The 23,070-nt window shown below is 46.9% G+C and overlaps 1 protein-coding gene across 4 annotated transcripts in view; it reads left to right on the top strand.

Annotated features, from left to right (window-relative positions):
- The first annotated feature begins 9,633 nt into the window (after positions 1-9,633).
- Positions 9,634-23,070, top strand: part of LOC121280096 (sodium- and chloride-dependent taurine transporter-like) — an 83,488-nt gene continuing 70,051 nt past the window's right edge. The window contains exons 1-3 of one of the 4 annotated variants that reach the window (XM_041191728.1): positions 9,634-9,793; positions 10,376-10,442; positions 11,277-11,504. In XM_041191728.1, the coding sequence (XP_041047662.1) occupies positions 11,279-11,504 (226 nt within the window). In that variant the 5' untranslated portion in view covers positions 9,634-9,793; positions 10,376-10,442; positions 11,277-11,278. Of the gene's footprint in view, positions 9,794-10,375; positions 10,443-10,738; positions 10,878-11,276; positions 11,505-23,070 lie in introns of those variants that run through there. The other 3 variants (XM_041191727.1, XM_041191729.1, XM_041191730.1) reach the window with 3 other exon arrangements.

Here is a 23,070-nt window from a genome sequence, read left to right on the forward strand (position 1 = left end):
CTCTTGAGTAAGGTATTAAACACTCGCGTCCTTCTTGAAGCCAGCTCCACAAGCATTCATGCCCCCATTAGCACATTTCTTAGCTAATATCACCACCGGCAACACCTCTTTGTCCTTTTGTCTATGACATCTTTTGGCAATCTCCACCTATCACTGGCCCTCTATCCAGCTCTACCTGTCTCACCTCCCCCCCCTTTAACCAGCTTAAATTTCACCTCTTTTCTATTTTTCCTTAGTTCTGACGAAGGGTCGTACGGACTCAAAACGTTAACTGTATCCCTCTCCACAGATGCTGTCAGACCTGCTGTGTTTTTCCAGATATTTTTGTTTTTGTTCTAGATTTCCAGCATCCGCAGTATTTTGCTTTTATCTTTGATGGACTGGACACTGCCTGGAGAGCCAAAAAGTGTCTCCCCTCCCAGGTCCTGTTTTCACGACTCTCAAACGGCCAACATTCCAGGGGAGGTTAAAGAGAAAGCTTCAAAGACACTCCAAGGTCAGCTTGGGCCTGGGCTATGCAGGGCACCTTTACCTGTGATTCCTATATATCATGAGAAACAAAAACAACATGAAAAAGAATCAAAAACTTGGGTTGAAATTTATGGAAACACAGGCTAGCACACGATGCAGGAAACAGGAAAAGAACGATTGACCCACAAGGCAGGTCATCAAATGATTAAATCAGACAAGCTGGGGGTCACCAGGGGTGTATAATATTATAAATGTTGCCAAAGCCTTTTACAAGTAGCTTAATGAGCTTTGACGTGTCAGAAATCGACTAATTGCTTTTAACAAGAAGGAAGTATAAAAACAGGCATGAATGACTCCCTCAAGGTAAAATCAAAACACATTAGCATTGCCCCACAGCCTAGCTAGCCTCTCAGAGTCACAAAACAAAGAGCAGCAATTTGGATTAAATATTGGGTAATGTGTGTTATACTGGCAAACTCCTGTGATCATATTCTTGGCATCCCTGGCAAAACTGGCATTTAATTGTCCAAACTCTAATTGTCCCTTCAGAAAGTGATGGCTGGCATTCTTCTTGAACTGTCCATGTGGTGAAGGTGCTCCCACACTGTTTTTCACTTTTGCATATTTTTTTTTTGAAGAATTTGCACATCTACAGGACACCCCAAAGCACTTTGCAGCCAAAGCGATGCTCATTTTGAAATGTAGTCACTGTTGTAATGTTGGAAATGTGACCGGGCAAACTGTGCACAGCAAGATCCCACAAAAAAAAACCATCTGATAACGACCAGATAATCTATTTTTTTCTGTTGGTTGAGGGATAAATATTGGTGAAGACAACAGGGAGAAAACTCCCATAATCTTCTTTGAATAGTGTTATGGGATTGGCAGGAGTTCAGTGGTGTAGTATCTTGCAGGTGTTGCTTGGAAGAAGATTAGTAAATCTGAATATTTCCTTCCAAATAGCATCGTTGAATCTTTGATAAGAATATTCTTTATTTTTCTTTATTCTTAGGATGTGGGCATCGCTGGCTGGGCCAGCATTTATTGTCCACCCCTAATTGCCCTTGAGAAGGTGGTGGTGAGCTGCCTTCTTGAACCGCTGCAGTCCATGTGGTGTAGGTACACCCACAGTGCTGTTAGGGAGGGAGTTCAAGTGAAGGAACAGCGATACATTTCCAAGTCAGGGTGGTGAGTTGCTTGGAGAGGAACTTTCAGCTGGTGGTGTTCCCATGTGTTCTGCTGCCCTTGTCCTTTCAGAAGGTAACGGCCATGAGTTTGGAAGATGCTGGCGAAGGAGCCTAGGTGAGTTGAAATGATTTCTATGGGTAGTGCTCACTGCTGCCACAGTGTACTGATGCTGGAGGGAGAGGATATTTAATGAGGTGGATGAGATGTCAATGGGAGTGAGCAAACAAGCTTTAACATCACACCCTAGTCTGGAATAATGGTTCGAGTGCAGAGAGGAGTGAGAAACCACAAGCTACTCAGTCAGGGGTGAGGGAACAACAGACTGAGCTGAGCTGACACATTAGGGGATGATCCAGTGAGGAACTGCACAGGTTGGAGAATCGGGGTACTCTGCTGTAGCTCCATCTCTGTCACACTCCTGGGAAACCCCACAGTTAGTGTTTAGATTTGAGGATTATACATCCCTTTTGTTCCATCAGAAGAGATTTCTTTACCCAGAGAGTGGTGAGAACTTGGAACTCATTACCACAGGAAGCAAATAGTACAGTTAAGGTGAAGTTAGACAAGCATACGAGGGAGAAGTGAATAGAGGGTTATGATGAGGGTTAGTGAGGAAAGATGGGAGGAAGCTCAAGTGGATCATAAACACCATTCAGGACAGGTTGAGCTGAATGGCCTGTTCCTGTGCTGTACCTAACTCTAACTGAATCCTATGTAATCCTTACGTATTCCACTTATTTTCCTTCCTTTTTATCTTTTCTCATATTCATGTCACTTGTAGAATAGAATCTTCACCGGGCTGACATGCATTCCCACATCTTTGAAACAGGACATCCAATTGGCCAAGAGCAGGATCCAAAGGCTGTTTCACCAGCCAATCGAGCACTTGGACACTGTTTGCCTTGGTTGTGTCATTGAAGAGACCAGGTTGAGATAATGATGATCATTCTTATAAAGGGTCCAGTCAAATACTCCACACCCCCCAACGAATGACTTCACCAGCCAGCAACACCCCGGGCCAGATGACACTAGTATGAGTTATGCCATTATCACACCACTCAAATGCTACTTTGAAAACAGGTATTTCTGAGTTTGTTCCAATGGGCTTTGCTAAGTTACAGGGAGAAGGCAGGGGAATGGTACTAAGTAGATTGCTCATTTGGAGAGACAGCCCAGACACGATGGGGCAAATGGCCTCCTTCTGTGCTGTAACAGTTCTGTGAGTCTGTGACCTGATAGATCAAACCTGGAGACTTTCTGTTTAAATGCTTTAATTATGATGTCACAAAAGACTGATCGTTAGGGTCTGCCTCTGTCTCTCTGGGTCCATCAACAAGTGTCACCCTTCTCACAATTCAGGGCTTCTATTCCTCCCTATTTATTACTTTGCAACCTTCCTTTACCCCACCACAACATTTTTTTTTACAGGCGATTCTTAAGTGAAATGCCACTAAAACCTTTTATAAATCGCTGCTGGTTAGGCCTCAGCGGGAGCCCTGTGTCGGGTTCTGGGCACCACACTTCAGGGAGGATGGCAAGGCTTTGGAGAAGGTGCAGAGGAGATTTACCAGAATGGTACCAGGGATGAGGACGTTTGGATGCATGGAGAGACTGGTATCATTTTCATTAGAAGTTCAAGGGGAGATTTCATAAAGATATTCAAAATGATGAGGATGTTTCATAAAATAATTAAGAAGAATCTATTTCCACTAACAGGAAGAACAGCAACCAGGGGACACATGATAAGTAGCAAAACAATTATGCACTAGGGGAGAGAGGGTGGGAGAGTTGAGGAGAAATGTTTTTACACAGCGAGTTGTTGTGATCTGGAATGTGCTGCCTGAAAGGGCATTGGAAGCAGATTTAATAACTTTTAAGGAAGTGGATAAATACTTGCAGAAGAAAAGTCTGCAGGGATACAGGGAGAGAGTAGGGACTAATTAGATATCTCTTTCAAAAAGCCAGCAGGGAGACAATGGGCTGAATGGCCTCCTTCTGTGCTGCCTGATTGATTCTGCTATTGTGATGAGAGGCTGGTGAGATACCTCTCAGCTTTCCAGATGTGTGAGGATGTTTTATCTCGTGTCAACAGGCGGGAAGGTTATTAACATAAGTTCTGTTCTAGAATTTTTTTTTCTCAATATTGCCAGTCAGTGAGTCCCATGGTTGTTATGGGAACCAGGGTGTTAGTAAACTCTGACAGCACAATGCCTCGGTCACAACCCCCATTTTAGCTCAAATGAACAGGTCTCAAGTGGAGAAGTTCTCCCTTCACAAAACACCAGACATGAAACAGGCCGAAAGCAAGAAAGAGCCGGAGAAGTGCCTGGTTGGGAATGGGGAGGAGGGGAGGTTGATGGGAGATAGGTTTTACCGGGACAAGTATCAGAAGTGGGATGGTCAAGTTCTCCATGGTGGTAGAAATTGGTCCTGTACTGCTGTGGGTGGGGGGAGGAAGTGGGAAGGGGTTGACTTGGGAAGTCACAGGAATGGATAAATGATTAATGATTAATGATTCCACACAGAAACAGACCATTGGGCCAACCTGTCTCTGCTGCCTTTTCACATTTGCATGAATCTCCTCTCATTACAGCAACTTCATCTCAGCCTCTGAACACACCTTCTGGCCCCTATTCTCCCATCTACTCATCTAGTTTCCTTTTGAAAGGATCTGGTCGATTTGCCTCAATCACTCTCTGTGATAGCGAGTTCTACATTCTCACCATCCCCTGAGTAAAGAAATGCCTCCTTATTTTCCTATTTGATTTATTAAAGCAATCTCTTATTTATGACCCCTTCTCCCATAAGTGGAAACACCTCCTCTGCATCTAACCTGTTCAATCCATTCATCGTTTCTAAAATTCATTCATGGGTCAGCGTTTATTGCACATCCCTAGTTGCCCTTGAGGTCTCCTCTAAGTCTTTTACCTAAAGTAAAAAGCCCCAACCAGTTCAATCTCTCCTGAGAGCTACAGTCTCTCAGTCCTGCTAACATTTGTGTAACGCTCTGTGTGCACATGTGCCTTTTGCAAGCATATTTATGCATGTACCCTTGTGTTTGTGCACATGTGCATGTCTGTTCACATGCATGGATGTTTGTGCACACACGTGTGAGCATGTGAGAGAATGGGTGTGTATTGGTGCATGTACATGTGAGTATGTGACTATGCATGTGTGCACGTGCTTGCACACATTTGTGCATGCATGAGTGTGTGCGTGTGTGTGCTTGTGTGTGCATTTATGTGTGTGTGTGCACATGGGGGTGTGGGTACATGCGTGCATATGCATGTGTGAATCCATATGTGTGTGTCTGCGTTGATGTTTACTGTGAATGGAGATGGGTTGGAGCTTGGTTGTGAAGCCTCCAGGGTTGCATTGCTGCACCAATCCTCCCACTGCCTGTACTCGAACACTTTGGGGCCATCAGGGGAGTAAGTGCCCTGCTCCCCCACCAATGGGAGACGGTAACATAATGGTGATGCTATTGTACGAGGGCTAAGGGATGCATTTCACATGCCCCTGTCGGGCATGTCTCCCACAAGGCAGGGGGCAGGGGATGGGTGCGTCTAAATTAGAGTGGGCGCCATAAAACGTTTGGCATGGGCAGCTGGGGGGGTGGGCTGCATGTTTTTTAATGCAACCTTCAAACGCCCTGGTGGCTCTGCTGGGGGACTGATAGTGGGCTGGCAGCTCCAGGGAGCGGGACTTCCTCCTCAGTGAGGGGCCGATGTGCCACTTGGCCCTTGTTAAGCCCACCCACAGGGCGGAAGGGCAATGGGGTGGGCCAGTGACTTAGCTCCCCAGGGGCAGCTGGGGGGTGGGGGGGGCGGTGGGTGGTGGGTGGGTGCAAGCCATCCACTGCCCCTCCTCCCCCAACACCACCCCCCACAGTTTTATTCAGCCCTATATCTCCAGGAGCTTAAGTTCAAATCCCACCTTGGCAACTGGGGGAATTTCTTCATTTAATAAAGCAACCTGCAATAAAAAGCTAATCTCAGCAACGATTGTCATAAAAAATCCCTTTAGCTCACTCACGCCTTTCACCAAAGGAAATCTGCCTTCCTTACCTGGTCTGGGCCTACATGTGACTCCAGTCCCACAGCATTGCGGTTGACTCTGAAATGCCCTCTGAAATGGCCCAGCAAACCACTCAGTTGTATCAAACTGCAACAGAAAAGTTGAAAAAGAATAAAACCAGACAGATCACCCGGCATCAAACGGAAACCTCAAGGGCAAACCTAGCCCTATCAACCCTGCAAATTCTGGGGGCTAGTGCCAATATTGGGAGAGCTGTCTCACAGACTAGTCTAGCAACAGCCTGACATAGTCATCCTCACGGAATCATACCTTACAGATAATGTCCCAGACACCACCATCACCATCCCTGGGTATGTCCTGTCCCACTGGCAGGACGGACCCAGCAGAGGTGTGGGCACAGTGGGATACAGTCGGGAGGGAGTTACCCTGGGAGTTCTCAACAGCGATTCCAGACTCCATGAAGTCCCATGGCATCAGATCAAACATGGGTAAGGAAACCTCCTGCTGATTACCACGTACCGCCCTCCCTCAGCTGATGAATCTGTGCTCCTCCATGATGAACACCATTTGAAGGAAGCACTGAGGGTGTCAAGGGTGCAGAATGTACTCTGGTTGGGGGACTTCAATGTCCATCACCAAGAGTGGCTCGGTAGCACCACTACTGACCGAGCTGGCCAAGTCCTAAAGGACATAGCTGCTAGACTGGGTCTGTGACAGGTGGTGAGGGAACCAACAAGAGGGAAAAACATACTTGACCTCATCCTCACCAACATACCTGTCACAGGTGCAGCTGTCCATGATAGTAGCGGTAGAAATGATCACTGCACAGTCCTCCTGGAGACTAAGTCCCGTCTTAACATTGAGGATACCCTCCATCGTGTTGTGTGGCACTATCACTGTGCTAAATGGGATAGATTTTGAACAGATCTAGCAGCTCAAAACTGGACATCCATGAGGTGCTGTGGGCCATCAGCAGCAGCAGAATTGTACTTAAACACAATCTGTAACCTCATGGCCCAGCATATCCCCCACTCTACCATTACCATCAAGCCAGGGGATCAACCCTGGTTCAATGAAGAGTGCAGGAGGGCATGTCAGGAGCAGCACCAGGCATACCTAAAAGTGAGATGTCAACCTGGTGAAGCTATAACACAGGACTACTTGTGTGCCAAACAGCATAAGCAGCAAGTGATAGACAGAGCTAAGTGACCCTGCAACCAATGGATCAGATCTAAGCTCTGTCAACCTGGGTAATACATGCTGGTCTTTCCAACAATGCCTGCATCCCACAATAAATTTAAAAGATCACTTGTACCGGACTGAATATATTGAATCTGCAGGGGAATACTCAATAAATGGGAGGATATTGAGGGGGATTGAGGAAGTGAGAGACCTTGGAGTAAATGTCCACAGGTAACTGAAGGTGGCAGGACAGGTGGATAATATGGTAAAGAAAGCATATGGAATGCTTCCCTTTATTAGACGAGATATTGAATACAAAAGCAGGGATGTAATGCTGGAATTGTATAAAACACTGGTTAGGCCACAGCTGGATTTTGTTTACAATTCTGGCCACCACATTGCAGGAAGGACATAATTGTTCTGGAGAGAGTACAGAGGAGATTTACAAGAATGTTGCCAGGGCTTGAAAATTGCAGCTATGAGGAGAGATTGGATAGGCTAGGGTTGTTTTCCTTAGAACAGAAGCAACTGAGGGATGACCTAATTGAGGTGTATAAAATTATGAGGGGCTTAGATAGGGTCGGCAGGAAAAACCTGTTTCCCCCTAGCTGAGGGGTCAATTACCAGTGGCAAAGATTTAAGGTGATCAGTAGAAGAAGTAGAGGGGATATTAGGAAAAACTTTTTTGTCCAGAGGAGGGGGGCAGGTGGCTGGAATTTGCTGCCTGAATTGGTGGTTGAGGCTGAAACGCTCAACTCATTTACAAGGTACCTGGATCTGCATCTGAAGTGCTGGAGCCTGCGAGGCTACGGACCGGGTACTGGAATGTGGGACTGGAATGGGCAGCTAGTTTCCTTCAGCGGGCACAGACACCATGAGCTGAATGGCCTCTTTCTGTGCCGTAACTTATCTATGGTTCTACGGTTTCTATGGTTCTATCTCATTGGTTGTGTGCTTCGGAATGTCCTGAGGTCCTGACAGATTTTGTCAAAATAGCATCAGTGGAAGTACAGGACAGGAGAAAGGAATGGTTGGGTGAAGATGCCGTGTGTAGATGGACCAACCAGGGTCGAAGCACTAAAACCGTGAGTTTCCAAGAGATTGATACTTTATAGCTGGAGAAGCAGGAATGGAAAAGGGGTGATCAATAGATCAATTTGCACCATTGGAAATGCCTGACTTGGCCATTGCCTCAGCCTGTCAGCTCATCTGCTGCTGAAACATTCATCCACCTCCTTGTTACCTCCAGACTTCCCCATGCACTCCTGACCCCCACTTCTCCGTAAATTTCAGCTGATTCAATCTCTGCTGCTTGTATCCTGACTCACAGTAAGTCCAGCTCCACTATCACTGCTGTGCTCACTGGCCTACACTGTTTCCAGCTAGGCAACATCTTGAGTTTAAAATTCCCATCCTTGTTTTCAAATCCCTCCATTGTCTCATCCCTCCCCATCTCTGTAACTCCCTCTGATCCCAGAACTCTGCGAGAGATCCCCTCTCATCTAACTCCGGCCTCTTGAGCATCCTGATTTCCATCGCTCCACAGTGGATGGCCAAGTCTTCAGATGCCTGGGTCCTCAACCCTGGAATTGTCTCCCTATAACTCTCCAACTCGCTTTCTTCCTTTCAGACTCTCCTTATCTTATCTCATGGCCAAGCAATGGCCCCTGTCTTAATACCTCTTTATATAGCTCAGTGTCAAATTTATCAGTTAATGTTCCTGTGAAGTGCTTTGGGGTGTGTTATTATGCTAAAGGTGCTATATAAATGCAAGTTGCTGCGATTGCTGTGATGGGAAAGATTGAGACCAATCAGAAACCTTCCGCAACTCACAGGGCTGGAGAAAGAGTGATACAAAATGGGTGCACTGGTGATACAAAATGGGTGCACTAGCTCACACAGCAGGATTTCCTGTTTACTGTGTTCACTGACAAAAACTCCTGTGTCTGCTATTCTAACACCAGGCATTAAAGTAAACCTGTTAACAATCGTATTAAAACCCTATTGCACTGACTGAGCTAACACCGAGGGGTTAACTAGTGCACTGCCAGCAGGAAGTGAGTGAGAGGGCATGGCTGCTTTTGGAGAGATTGATCTAAAGCCTCTCCCCAGCCCCACAAACAATGAGGGCAGCAGATGCTGCAGAGTAAATAAATAAATAGAGTTGGGAACACAGGATTCTGGAGGTGGAGGTGGAGGTGGAGGGTGTGGATAAGTGTTTGATCAGTTCCTGATTCCATATGGCAAAGGATGAAAATAGTCAACGAGAATAGGCATTCTACCTGAGTCCTGGGGCACATCTCGAGGTTTGTTGAATAAAAAAAAGACAAAGGGAAGTGGAGGGAAGGAGAGGTGTGTGAGATTCTGATAGAAATTTCAACTGGCTTTTATTACATCTCTCATTCTGTGACTGTGTGTATGTGTGTGTTTGAGTCTGTGACTATGCAAGTGTGTGTCTGAGTGTGTCTGTCTGTTTTTGTGTCTGTTTGTGTGTGTGTGTCGTTGATGTGCCTTGGTGTGTCTGTTTGTGTGTGTGTGTGGTTGGTGTGTGTCTGTTTTTGTGTGCCTGATGTGTCTGTGTGTGTATTTGTGTATGTGTCTGTCAGTGTGTGTGTGCATGTACCAGGAGTACCATCTCCCCCTTCTGTCTTACTACTAAGGCTGCTTTTTCTCTCTCTCTCCCCCTCTCTCTCTCTCTGCAGTGTGCCAACTTTACGTCGTGACGCACAGAGGCAGCTCTGCTCTGGGTTTTTCCACTCATGCATGAGGTTAGTGCTGAAGGAGGGCTGCTTAAGAACAGGCCCCTATAAATGAAATTGACTCCTTCTCCAGTCACCGATCCAGTTGCAGTGAACTAACCGAGAGATCTGTGGGTAGCTCAGGGATCCTCCAGCTTCTGGGATCCCAGACACAGGTAATCAAGAACAATTCAGGGACATTTTTTTTTGAGCGAAAGATACATTCTAGCTTTGAAACATTTAGATAATGATGAATTTTAATTATGTTAACTACAATGTATAAAATTGACTCCTGCGGGCTTTGTGTCCGCGTTGGGAATTATTTCTTAGGGGACACATTTCTTTATAAACCCAACATCACGGAGAGAACTCTGAATTTAAGCAAATTATATATATTAAATATTTAAGAGAACTGATTCAGAGAATTCTGAGCTGGTGTAATTGACCAGGCTGGTTAATTTCCGAGTTATTGAAACAAAGAAACCATTAGAAAATACCAAGTTAAAATGATTGAGGGAAAAAAATATATATACCGAGCGATCTTTTAAGTGTTTAATGATTTGATCGGCTCATTTCCCTGAGAGTTTTGCTAATTCGAAGGTGGGCAAGCCTAGGTGGAAAGGATTTTTTAAAAAAAGAAAACTTGATGTATTTTCCGTGTTTATTTGCGAATTGTACTGGATCCTTTTCCCGGAATTGTATTTTTTCTCTCTCTCGTTTTTTGTTCTTTTCTGGTTTTTTTTTATTCTCTCAAACAGAAGGCTGGACAAGTGTACTGGACGGAGAGTAAGGGCGTTATTCCCGGAATACAGTACTGCTTTTGTTGTATGTATTGTTGATGTAGCGAATTACTGCCTTTCATTGTTTGTTTCTCTTTTAAAAAAAAAACAATTTTTAAAAAAAAAAGAAAAGAGATATTAACTTTGCTTTCAATCAAAAGAAAATTATTTCAGGGAAGCGTAGATAATCGTTTCTTTAAAAAAAAATTAAAATGAGGATTAGATTTTGTTTGGGGGGGGGGGGAAGGAGAGATATGGAGGGAGGAGGAGGAGGAGGAGGAGGTTTTAAACAGGAATGTGTGGCGGCTACAGGCAGAACAACCAAGTGAATTGAATTGCGTACACAAGGAGGGAAGGAGCGAGCGAGCGAGCGAGGGAGGGTAGATGCACCTAGCGGAAATGGAGCCAGAGTCAGAGAGAGCTTGAAATGAAAGTCGAAAGTTACCCTTTTTCCATTCTCCTCACGATAAAACTGCACCGGGTGTGTAGGTATTTAAGGGAAGGGATGAATTGGGGTTTAGCTATTGCGAGAGGGAAGCCAGAGGCGGGCAGAATGAGGGGAGAGGTTAAATATGATTTATTTTAAAAAAAAATTAAAAGAGAGGCAAAATGGAGATTGGGCCAAGTTTTAAGAGAAATGGCTTTTTGGAGAGGGGTTGGCTGGGGTGGGGAGAGACAGATTAATAAAACACGGTTGATTGATGTCCAGAGAAATCTTTTTAGACTAGTCGGTTAGTGTGGAGGGCTAGTTGGATCAGATTAGATAGAGAATTGTGACTTGCTCCTTGCATTTTGTGGCGAACAATATTGATATAAATCCTCTGTCTTTCTCCCCCTCTTGTGTGTGTGTGTGTATGTGTGTGTGTGTGTGTGCGATCAGGAATGGCCCGGGGTGAAAAGATGCATTGCTTAAAAGATTTTCACAAAGACATCCTGAAACCCTCTCCCGGAAAGAGCCCAGGGACCCGACCCGAGGATGAAGCAGACGGCAAAATGCAGCGAGAGAAATGGGCTAACAAACTCGATTTCATCCTGTCTGTGGCTGGGGGTTTCATTGGACTAGGCAACGTTTGGAGGTTCCCTTATCTCTGCTACAAGAATGGTGGAGGTAAGAAGCGTTTTCAGGGGCCTCAATTGCAGGAGAGAGCTTTGGTTTAACCGTTTATTCCTTCCCTAGGTGGGGTGGGGTGGGGGGCTTGGTTGGAAGGAGCAGCAGGTGGGATATTATGTCATGTTTTGAGGGTGGGGGTAGTGTGTGTCCTGATGTCATCTGAAATTGGAAAAGCAGAAACGGTGGCATTCAATTTATTATGTGAAATGTTTTTTGAACTTGTCTGGGGGGCTGGTAGCTACCCCATGTTAATTATAAATCAGCTGCTTGTGGATAATCGGGAAACCACATGTTACAATCCTGATCAGTAAAGTAAAACGCTGGCGACAGGTCCTGTACACATCAGGTGATCTCAATATCCCTTCACCATGTTAAATCTGACCTGTCTATTGATAAAATGGTGGAAGCAGGAACAGAGTGTATGTGCCTGCTTCACTCTCATGGTTATTGAATGTGACAGATGTTTATGAAGTAACTATCCAGCTGGCATGGACTCAGTGGGCTGAATGGCCACCTCCTGTACCTTTCCCCTGTATTACATGTAAGGCAGCCACTAAAACTAATGCACGAGGTTAAAATAGGGTCACCTGTGGCTAGCAGTTTCTATTGGACAGTTGTGATCTACAAAGGCAGGTTTGTTATCATGTAAGTGAGCAGCATGTGCACTCATACACAACGAAAACAAGGTTTGCCAAATTATCTTTTTCTCCAATGAAAAGCAGACGCTTTAGTTTGAAGATCATTGTAATTACCAGCTGTGATATCAGCTTTGCAGTAGTGATGGTAAATGCTACAAGGATGAAGAGTAACATTGGTGAAGTCTCAAATAAAATCATCTGGCCCATGCCAGTATTTATGCTCCAGAGGATCCTCCACCCCTCTAATTAACTCTTTATGTTCTGTCCCTACATATCCTTCTATTTCCAATTTTCTTGGCATATGCACCAACACACAACCACAATCTGTAACCTCATGGCCTGGTATATCTCTTCTATACCACCGCCTCCCCGCCCCCCCCCCACCCACCCACCATTACCATCAAGCCAGGGGATCAATCCAGGTTCAGTGAAGAGTGCAGAAGAGCATGCCAGGAGCAGCACCAGGCATACCTAAAAATGTGGTGTCAATCTGGTGAAGCTATAACACCGGGCTACTTGTGTGCCAAACAGCATCAGCAGCAAGTGATAGACAGAGCTAAGCAATCCCACAACAAACGGATCAGATCTTAGCTCTGCAGTCCTGCCACATCCAGTCGTGAATGGTGGTGAACAATTAAACAACTCACTGGAGGAGGAGGCTCCACAAATATCCTCATCCTCAGTGATGGGGGAACCCAGCACATCAGTGCAAAAGATAAGGTTAAAGTATTTGCAACCAGCTTCAGCCAGAATTGCCAAAAGGATGGTCCATCTTGGCCTATTCCAGAGATCCTGAGCATCACAGCATCACATAAGCCAATTCGATTCACTCTACGTGAATGCACTGGATACTGCAAAGACTATGGATTCTGACAATGTTCCAGCAATAGTACTGAAGACTTGTGCTCCAGAACTTGCCGCGCCCCTAGCCAAGCTGTTCCAGTACAGCTACAACGCTGGCATCTACCCAACTATGGAAAATTGCCCAGGTATGTCCTGTACACAAAAAGCAGGACAAATCCAACCCAGCCAATTCACAGAATCACAGGATTGTCACGGTGTAGAAGGAGGCCATTCAGCCCATTGTGTCTGCACCGGTTCTCTGAGCATTTTAACAGTGCCAATCTCCTGCCTTTTCCCCATAGCCCTGCACATTGTTACTATTTCTTAAAAAATCCCTAATGCCCTCTTGAAATCTTTGTTTGAACCTGCCTCCACCACACTTCCAGGTCGTGTATTCCAAACTCTTTAACTACTCGCTGTGTGAAAATGTTTTTTCTCACCTTGTATTTGCTTCTTTTGCAAAACATTTTAAAACTGTGCCCTCTGGTTCTCGATCCGTTTGAATGGGAACAGTTTCTCCCTATCTACTCATGATTTTGAAAAATTCTATCAAGTCTCCTCTTAGCCTCCTCCTCTCCAAGGAAAACAGTCCCAGCTTCTCCAATCTTTCCTCATAGCTGAAGTGTCTCGTTTCTGGAACCATTCTTGTAAACCTCTTCTGCACTCTCTCCAATGTATTCACATCTTTCCTGTAGTGTGGCTCCCAGAACTGTACACAATACTCCAGCTGAGGTCTAACCAGTGACTTATATAAGTTCATCACAACCTCCTTGCTCTTGTACTTTATGCCCCTAGTAATGAAGCCTAGAATACTGTATGCTTTAGAAACAGCTCTCTCCACCTGTCCTGCCAATTACCACCCCATCAGTCTGCTCTTGATCATCAGTAAAGTGATGGAAGGAGTCATCGACAGTGCCATCAAGTGGCACTTGCTTAGCAGTAAAGTGCTCACTGACACACAGTTTGGGTTCCGCTAGGGCCACTCAGCCTTGGTTCAAACATGGACAAAAGAGCTGAACTCCAGAGGTCATGTGAGTGTGACTGCCTTTGACATCAAGGCAGCATTTGATTGAGTGTGGTGTCAAGGATCCCTAACAAAATGAGTCAGTGGGAATTGGGGGAAAACCCTCCGCTGGTTGTCTGGAGTCATACTTAGCACAAAGGAAGATGGTTTTAGTTGTCGGAGATCAATCATCTCAGTCCCAGGACATCACTGCAGGGCTTCCTAGGGAAGCAGCTTCATCAATGACTTTCCCTGAGTCACCAGATGTTTTCTGATGATTGGACAGTGTTGACTTCCATTAGCAACTCCTCAGGTACTGATACAAAAGCAAAATACTGCAGATGTTGGAAATCTGAAATAAATCAGACAATGCTAGAAATATTCAGGTCTGGCAACATCTGTGGAGGGCACAAGACTTAGTGTTTCAGGTTGATGGACTTTCATCAGAATTCTACAAGATGCACTGCAGCAACTCACCAAGGCTCCTTCGACAGCACCTTCCAAACATGCAACCACTACCATTTAGAAGGACAAGAGCAGCAGATAGATGGGAACATCTACCTGGAAGTTCCCCTCCAAGTCACTCACCATTCTGACTTGGAAATATATCGCCGTTCCTTCGCTGTCACTGGGTCAAAATCCTGGAACTCCCTTCCTAACAGCACTGTGGGTGTACCTACGCCACATGGACTGCAGCGGTTCAAGAAGGCAGCTCACCACCACCTTCTCAAGGGCAACTAGGGGAGGGCAATAAATGCTGACACTCACATGCTTAGAACGAATAAAAAAACTTGGTCACTGCCTGGTCTCTTTAATGTTGAAAGGAGCCCCAAGCCTGTTCAACCTTTCCTGACAGTTGCAACTTCTTAATTCTGTATCATTTTATAAATCTTTTCTGCACTTTCTTCAATGTTGCAATATCCATTTTATAATAAGGATAACAGAAGTGTACTCTGAACATAGCCTATCAAAGTATCTGTGTAAATTGAAACATTACCTTCAAGATTTTGTGTTGTTTCTCCAGAAGTGAACACCCGCCCCCAAGTATTTTACACCCGTTATACACCAATGTGGTTACTTTTAATTATTTTGTATATTTATACACAGATGTCTTTGCTCCTCTACTTTATTTACTTAATATTCCCAGAATTGTTGCCACCTAATTCCTGCTTCTGAATTGCATTATCTCCCACTCTGCCCAATTGAACTTCATCCGGCATTTAATCATGACCTTATCATGTTCTATCTATATTTTTTCTACATTTGGTGCAGTCCTCCAAATTATTATGGATTATGCCTCCGCCAGCAGCACCCCCCCGCCATGGCTCAATTTCATCTCGGAGCCAGAATGTTGTGGGTTTAAGTCCTGCTCCAGAGGCTGCAGCAAAACAGGTCCAAGGCTGATGCAGCCAGTGCAGCACTGTGAGAGTGCTGAACTGTTGAAGCTGCCATCTTTTGGATGAGATGTTAAACTGAGGCCCAGACTGCCCTTTCAGGTGGACATAAGTGATTCCAAAGTCACTAGTTTGGAAAAGAGCAGGATGTTCTGCCCGGTGTCCTGACTAATATTTATCCCTCAACCAATGTCGCTAAAGCAGATTATCTGATCATTGCACACGATGCCAAACTGGGAACAGAAAGAAAGACTTCTATCTCTCTGACACTTTTCGCAACAACGATACATCCCACAGCACTTTACAGCCAGTGAAGCAATTTTGAAGTCTAAGCACTGTAGATAACCTGGTCACTATCACATTGCTGCATGTGGGATCTTGCTCTGTACAAACCGGCAGCTCTCTTTCCTACATTTCAACCGTGACTCCATTTATTTCATTGGCTGTAAAATGCTTTGGGGCACAATGTGGCTTTGAAAAGAGCTATAGAAATGCAAGTCTTTTTCTTTCCGATTTAGTAGCATCTGCAAATTTCGACATGGTTCGTGTGATTGCTGAGTCTGGTTTATCTCTGATTCGGTGAATTGAAGTGGTGCCAGCGACTAATCCCTTTGGGACACCAATTCCCCACTTTCTTCCAGTCCCACAATCTTCCCTTAACTCACAGCCGCTGGTTTCTTTTTGCTTTTGTAGCTGTGCTGAACTTCAAAAGCATTTCCTGTATGTTTTTTGGTTGCTGAAACTACTGAAAGATATCTTGTCGTGCTGTCTCTGGCCTATAATCAGCTTTCTGTATATGTGATCACACAAGCAAAGTGGTGCAATTTGCTTGAATTAAATCACAGGGTTCAGCAGAAACAGTTATCTTAACGAAGCCCACTTGTACCTAATGCAGATCCTACAAGAAATGTTTTCCCACCTTCCATCCCTTCCCTTTGGCATTGTTAGGCAGGTCTGGCAAGAGCTGTTGTGTGCTTAACACAGTGCACCTCATAGCAAGTTTGGGCTTGAAACATTGTGGTAGTACAGATAATGAGATTGCAGCATTGACAAGGAGGAAATTGCAACAGAGGGCTGATGTCCCAAAAGAAAGTTGCAACCCTAGTGGTTTACTGGAATTACAGAAAGAGATCTGGTCACGATGCTGTTTTTAAAAAAACATTATGGAGGGGCTTTCGATGAGCTGGATGCACAGTGGATGTTTCCAATTTTCCAATACAAGAAGCCAGAGCTGGTCAGTCAGTCAGGAAATTGGGAGAAATCTCTTTACCCAGGGAGGGAGTGGTGAAAATGCGGGGGTGGCGGGGGGGGAATTTAATGGGAAACTTGGATAAGCATCCGAGGGAGAGGGGCTGAGATGAAGAGGGGCTGGGAGTAAGATTGTGTGGAGTACAAACACTGTCATGAGCCAGTTGGGCTGAATGGATTCTGTGCAGTAAATTCCATGTGGCGGTAATGAGTAATATTATACAAGACAGCACAAGCCTTGGCAGCACTAACTTACCAAGAAGGTGGCTATCTTGTGTTTGAAACCCTGTGCATGCCTCAGAGGCTGGATTCCAAGTGGTAACCCTATAGGGGAGGGATTCCTGTAGGTAGGAGATCCAATGAGTGAGGTCTATATCACTGGTATTGAGTGGAAAGGCTTGGAATTGATTTGTAAACCATCCAGTTCTTGTAGATAACTTGCATGCCTGCCAAAATGATACATAAACAATAGATACTTGCATTGATATAGTACCTTTTTAATGTTGTAAAACACACCAAGACACTTCACAGGAGTGTAAACCAAGACAAGAATTTGACTTCGAGACACAAAAAGAAATATTTGTGCAGGTAATCCAAAGCTGGGTCAAAGGTTTAATTGATGTCTTAAAAGAACCGGGACGGGCAGAGAGGCAGAGGCCGTCAGGGAGGGGATTCCGGAGCTTGGGGCCCCAGGCCGCCAATGCTGGAGTGATTAAAATCAGGTATGGTCAAGCGGCCAGAATTGCAGGAGCACAGATATGATGGAAGCCCAGGATAATCCATCTCAGGATTTTCAGGAGCAGAGGATGCAAGTTGTAGCGGCAATGAAACCTGCTCACCTGAGGTAAGATTTCCATAATGAGAGCTAAATTAATTAAATCATTACCACCCCTGGTGACAGACCTGTCCCCACCAGTACTGTATCCCAGTGTTATACAGTGACAGACCTGTCCCCACCAGTACTGTACCCCAGTGTTATACAGTGACAGACCTGTCCCCACCAGTACTGTATCCCAGTGTTATACAGTGACAGACCTGTCCCCACCAGTACTGTACCCCAGTGTTAGACAGTGACAGACCCGTCCCCACCAGTACTGTACCCCAGTGTTAGACAGTGACAGACCCGTCCCCACCAGTACTGTACCCCAGTGTTAGACAGTGACAGACCCGTCCCTACCAGTACTGTATCCCAGTGTTATACAGTGACAGACCCATCCCCACCAGTACTGTACCCCAGTGTTATACAGTGACAGACCCGTCCCCACCAGTACTGTACCCCAGTGTTATACAGTGACAGACCTGTCCCCATCAGTACTGTACCCCAGTGTTATACAGTGACAGACCTGTCCCCACCAGTACTGTACCCCAGTGTTATACACACCTGTCCCCACCAGTACTGTACCCCAGTGTTATACACACCTGTCCCCACCAGTACTGTACCCCAGTGTTATACAGTGACACACCTGTCCCCACCAGTACTGTACCCCAGTGTTATACAGTGACAGACCCGTCCCCACCAGTACTGTGCCCCAGTGTTGTACAGTGACAGACCCTTCCCCACCAGTACTGTACCCCAGTGTTATACAGTGACAGACCCGTCCCCACCAGTACTGTACCCCAGTGATTTACAGTGACAGACCCGTCCCCACCAGTACTGTACCCCAGTGTTATACAGTGACAGACCCGTCCCCATCAGTACTGTACCCCAGTGTTATACAGTGACAGACCTGTCCCCACCAGTACTGTACCCCAGTGTTATACACACCTGTCCCCACCAGTACTGTACCCCAGTGTTATACACACCTGTCCCCACCAGTACTGTACCCCAGTGTTATACAATGACAGACCCGTCCCCACCAGTACTGTACCCCAGTGTTATACAGTGACAGACCCGTCCCCACCAGTACTGTACCCCAGTGTTATACAGTGACAGACCCGTCCCCATCAGTACTGTACCCCAGTGTTATACAGTGACAGGCCTGTCCCCACCAGTACTGTACCCCAGTGTTATACACACCTGTCCCCACCAGTACTGTACCCCAGTGTTATACACACCTGTCCCCACCAGTACTGTACCCCAGTGTTATACACACCTGTCCCCACCAGTACTGTACCCCAGTGTTATACAATGACAGACCCGTCCCCACCAGTACTGTACCCCAGTGTTATACAGTGACAGACCTGTCCCCACCAGTACTGTATCCCAGTGTTATACAGTGACAGACCTGTCCCCACCAGTACTGTATCCCAGTGTTATACAGTGACAGACCCGTCCCCACCAGTACTGTACCCCAGTGTTATACAGTGACAGACCTGTCCCCACCAGTACTGTACCCCAGTGTTATACAGTGACAGACCTGTCCTCACCAGTACTGTATCCCAGTGTTAAATAGTGACAGAGCCGTCCCCACCAGTACTGTACCCCAGTATTAGACAGTGACAGACCTGTCCCCACCAGTACTGTACCCCAGTGTTATACAGTGACAGACCCGTCCCCACCAGTACTGTACCCCAGTGATTTACAGTGACAGACCCGTCCCCACCAGTACTGTACCCCAGTGTTATACAGTGACAGACCCGTCCCCATCAGTACTGTACCCCAGTGTTATACAGTGACAGACCTGTCCCCACCAGTACTGTACCCCAGTGTTATACACACCTGTCCCCACCAGTACTGTACCCCAGTGTTATACACACCTGTCCCCACCAGTACTGTACCCCAGTGTTATACACACCTGTCCCCACCAGTACTGTACCCCAGTGTTATACAGTGACACACCTGTCCCCACCAGTACTACCCCAGTGTTATACAGTGACAGACCCGTCCCTACCAGTACTGTACCCCAGTGTTGTACAGTGACAGACCCGTCCCCACCAGTACTGTACCCCAGTGTTGTACAGTGACAGACCCGTCCCCACCAGTACTGTACCCCAGTGATTTACAGTGACAGACCCGTCCCCACCAGTACTGTACCCCAGTGTTATACAGTGACAGACCCGTCCCCATCAGTACTGTACCCCAGTGTTATACAGTGACAGACCTGTCCCCACCAGTACTGTACCCCAGTGTTATACACACCTGTCCCCACCAGTACTGTACCCCAGTGTTATACACACCTGTCCCCACCAGTACTGTACCCCAGTGTTATACAATGACAGACCCGTCCCCACCAGTACTGTACCCCAGTGTTATACAGTGACAGACCCGTCACCACCAGTACAGTACCCCAGTGTTGTACAGTAACAGACCCGTCCCGACCAGAACTGTACCCCAGTGTTATACAGTGACAGACCTGTCCCCACCAGTACTGTACCCCAGTGTTATACAGTGACAGACCTGTCCCCACCAGTACTGTACCCCAGTGTTATACAGTGACAGACCTGTCCACACCAGTACTGTACCCCAGTGTTATACAGTGACAGACCCGTCCTCACCTGTATTGTACCCCAATGTTATACAGTGACAGCTCTGTCCCCACCAGTATTGTACCCCAGTGTTATACAGTGACAGACCCGTCCCCACCAGTACTGTACCCCAGTGTTATACAGTGACAGACCCGTCCTCACCAGTACTGTACCCCAGTGTTATACAGTGACAGACCCGTCCCCACCAGTACTGTACCCCAGTGTTATACAGTGACAGACCCGTCCCCACCAGTACTGTACCCCAGTGTTATACAGTGACAGACCCGTCCCCACCAGTACTGTACCCCAGTGTTATACAGTGACAGACCCGTCCTCACCAGTACTGTACCCCAGTGTTATACAGTGACAGACCCGTCCCCACCAGTACTGTACCCCAGTGTTATACAGTGACAGACCCGTCCCCACCAGTACTGTACCCCAGTGTTATACAGTGACAGACACATCCCCACCAGTACTGTACCCCAGTGTTATACAGTGACAGAGCTGTCCACACCAGTACTGTACCCCAGTGTTATACACACCTGTCCCCACCAGTACTGTACCCCAGTGTTATACACACCTGTCCCCGCCAGTACTGTACCCCAGTGTTATACAATGACAGACCCGTCCCCACCAGTACTGTACCCCAGTGTTACACAATGACAGACCCGTCCCCACCAGTACTGTACCCAAGTGTTATACAGTGACAGACCTGTCCCCACCAGTACTGTACCCCAGTGTTATACAGTGACAGACCTGTCCCCACCAGTACTGTACCCCAGTGTTATACAGTGACAGACCTGTCCCCACCAGTACTGTACCCCAGTGTTATACAGTGACAGATCTGTCCACACCAGTACTGTACCCCAGTGTTATACAGTGACAGACCCGTCCTCACCTGTATTGTACCCCAATGTTATACAGTGACAGCTCTGTCCCCACCAGTACTGTACCCCAGTGTTATACAGTGACAGACCCGTCCCCACCAGTACTGTACCCCAGTGTTATACAGTGACAGACCCGTCCTCACCAGTACTGTACCCCAGTGTTATACAGTGACAGACCCGTCCCCACCAGTACTGTACCCCAGTGTTATACAGTGACAGACCCGTCCCCACCAGTACTGTACCCCAGTGTTAGACAGTGACAGACCCGTCCCTACCAGTACTGTATCCCAGTGTTATACAGTGACAGACCCATCCCCACCAGTACTGTACCCCAGTGTTATACAGTGACAGACCCGTCCCCACCAGTACTGTACCCCAGTGTTATACAGTGACAGACCTGTCCCCATCAGTACTGTACCCCAGTGTTATACAGTGACAGACCTGTCCCCACCAGTACTGTACCCCAGTGTTATACACACCTGTCCCCACCAGTACTGTACCCCAGTGTTATACACACCTGTCCCCACCAGTACTGTACCCCAGTGTTATACAGTGACACACCTGTCCCCACCAGTACTGTACCCCAGTGTTATACAGTGACAGACCCGTCCCCACCAGTACTGTGCCCCAGTGTTGTACAGTGACAGACCCTTCCCCACCAGTACTGTACCCCAGTGTTATACAGTGACAGACCCGTCCCCACCAGTACTGTACCCCAGTGATTTACAGTGACAGACCCGTCCCCACCAGTACTGTACCCCAGTGTTATACAGTGACAGACCCGTCCCCATCAGTACTGTACCCCAGTGTTATACAGTGACAGACCTGTCCCCACCAGTACTGTACCCCAGTGTTATACACACCTGTCCCCACCAGTACTGTACCCCAGTGTTATACACACCTGTCCCCACCAGTACTGTACCCCAGTGTTATACAATGACAGACCCGTCCCCACCAGTACTGTACCCCAGTGTTATACAGTGACAGACCCGTCCCCACCAGTACTGTACCCCAGTGTTATACAGTGACAGACCCGTCCCCATCAGTACTGTACCCCAGTGTTATACAGTGACAGGCCTGTCCCCACCAGCACTGTACCCCAGTGTTATACACACCTGTCCCCACCAGTACTGTACCCCAGTGTTATACACACCTGTCCCCACCAGTACTGTACCCCAGTGTTATACACACCTGTCCCCACCAGTACTGTACCCCAGTGTTATACAATGACAGACCCGTCCCCACCAGTACTGTACCCCAGTGTTATACAGTGACAGACCTGTCCCCACCAGTACTGTATCCCAGTGTTATACAGTGACAGACCTGTCCCCACCAGTACTGTATCCCAGTGTTATACAGTGACAGACCCGTCCCCACCAGTACTGTACCCCAGTGTTATACAGTGACAGACCTGTCCCCACCAGTACTGTACCCCAGTGTTATACAGTGACAGACCTGTCCTCACCAGTACTGTATCCCAGTGTTAAATAGTGACAGAGCCGTCCCCACCAGTACTGTACCCCAGTATTAGACAGTGACAGACCTGTCCCCACCAGTACTGTACCCCAGTGTTATACAGTGACAGACCCGTCCCCACCAGTACTGTACCCCAGTGATTTACAGTGACAGACCCGTCCCCACCAGTACTGTACCCCAGTGTTATACAGTGACAGACCTGTCCCCACCAGTACTGTACCCCAGTGTTATACACACCTGTCCCCACCAGTACTGTACCCCAGTGTTATACACACCTGTCCCCACCAGTACTGTACCCCAGTGTTATACACACCTGTCCCCACCAGTACTGTACCCCAGTGTTATACAGTGACACACCTGTCCCCACCAGTACTACCCCAGTGTTATACAGTGACAGACCCGTCCGTACCAGTACTGTACCCCAGTGTTGTACAGTGACAGACCCGTCCCCACCAGTACTGTACCCCAGTGTTATACAGTGACAGACCCGTCCCCACCAGTACTGTACCCCAGTGTTATACAGTGACAGACCCGTCCTCACCAGTACTGTACCCCAGTGTTATACAGTGACAGACCCGTCCCCACCAGTACTGTACCCCAGTGTTATACAGTGACAGACCCGTCCCCACCAGTACTGTACCCCAGTGTTATACAGTGACAGACCCGTCC

Source organism: Carcharodon carcharias, chromosome 7 (assembly GCF_017639515.1).
Source record: "Carcharodon carcharias isolate sCarCar2 chromosome 7, sCarCar2.pri, whole genome shotgun sequence".
Taxonomy (NCBI): domain Eukaryota; kingdom Metazoa; phylum Chordata; class Chondrichthyes; order Lamniformes; family Lamnidae; genus Carcharodon; species Carcharodon carcharias.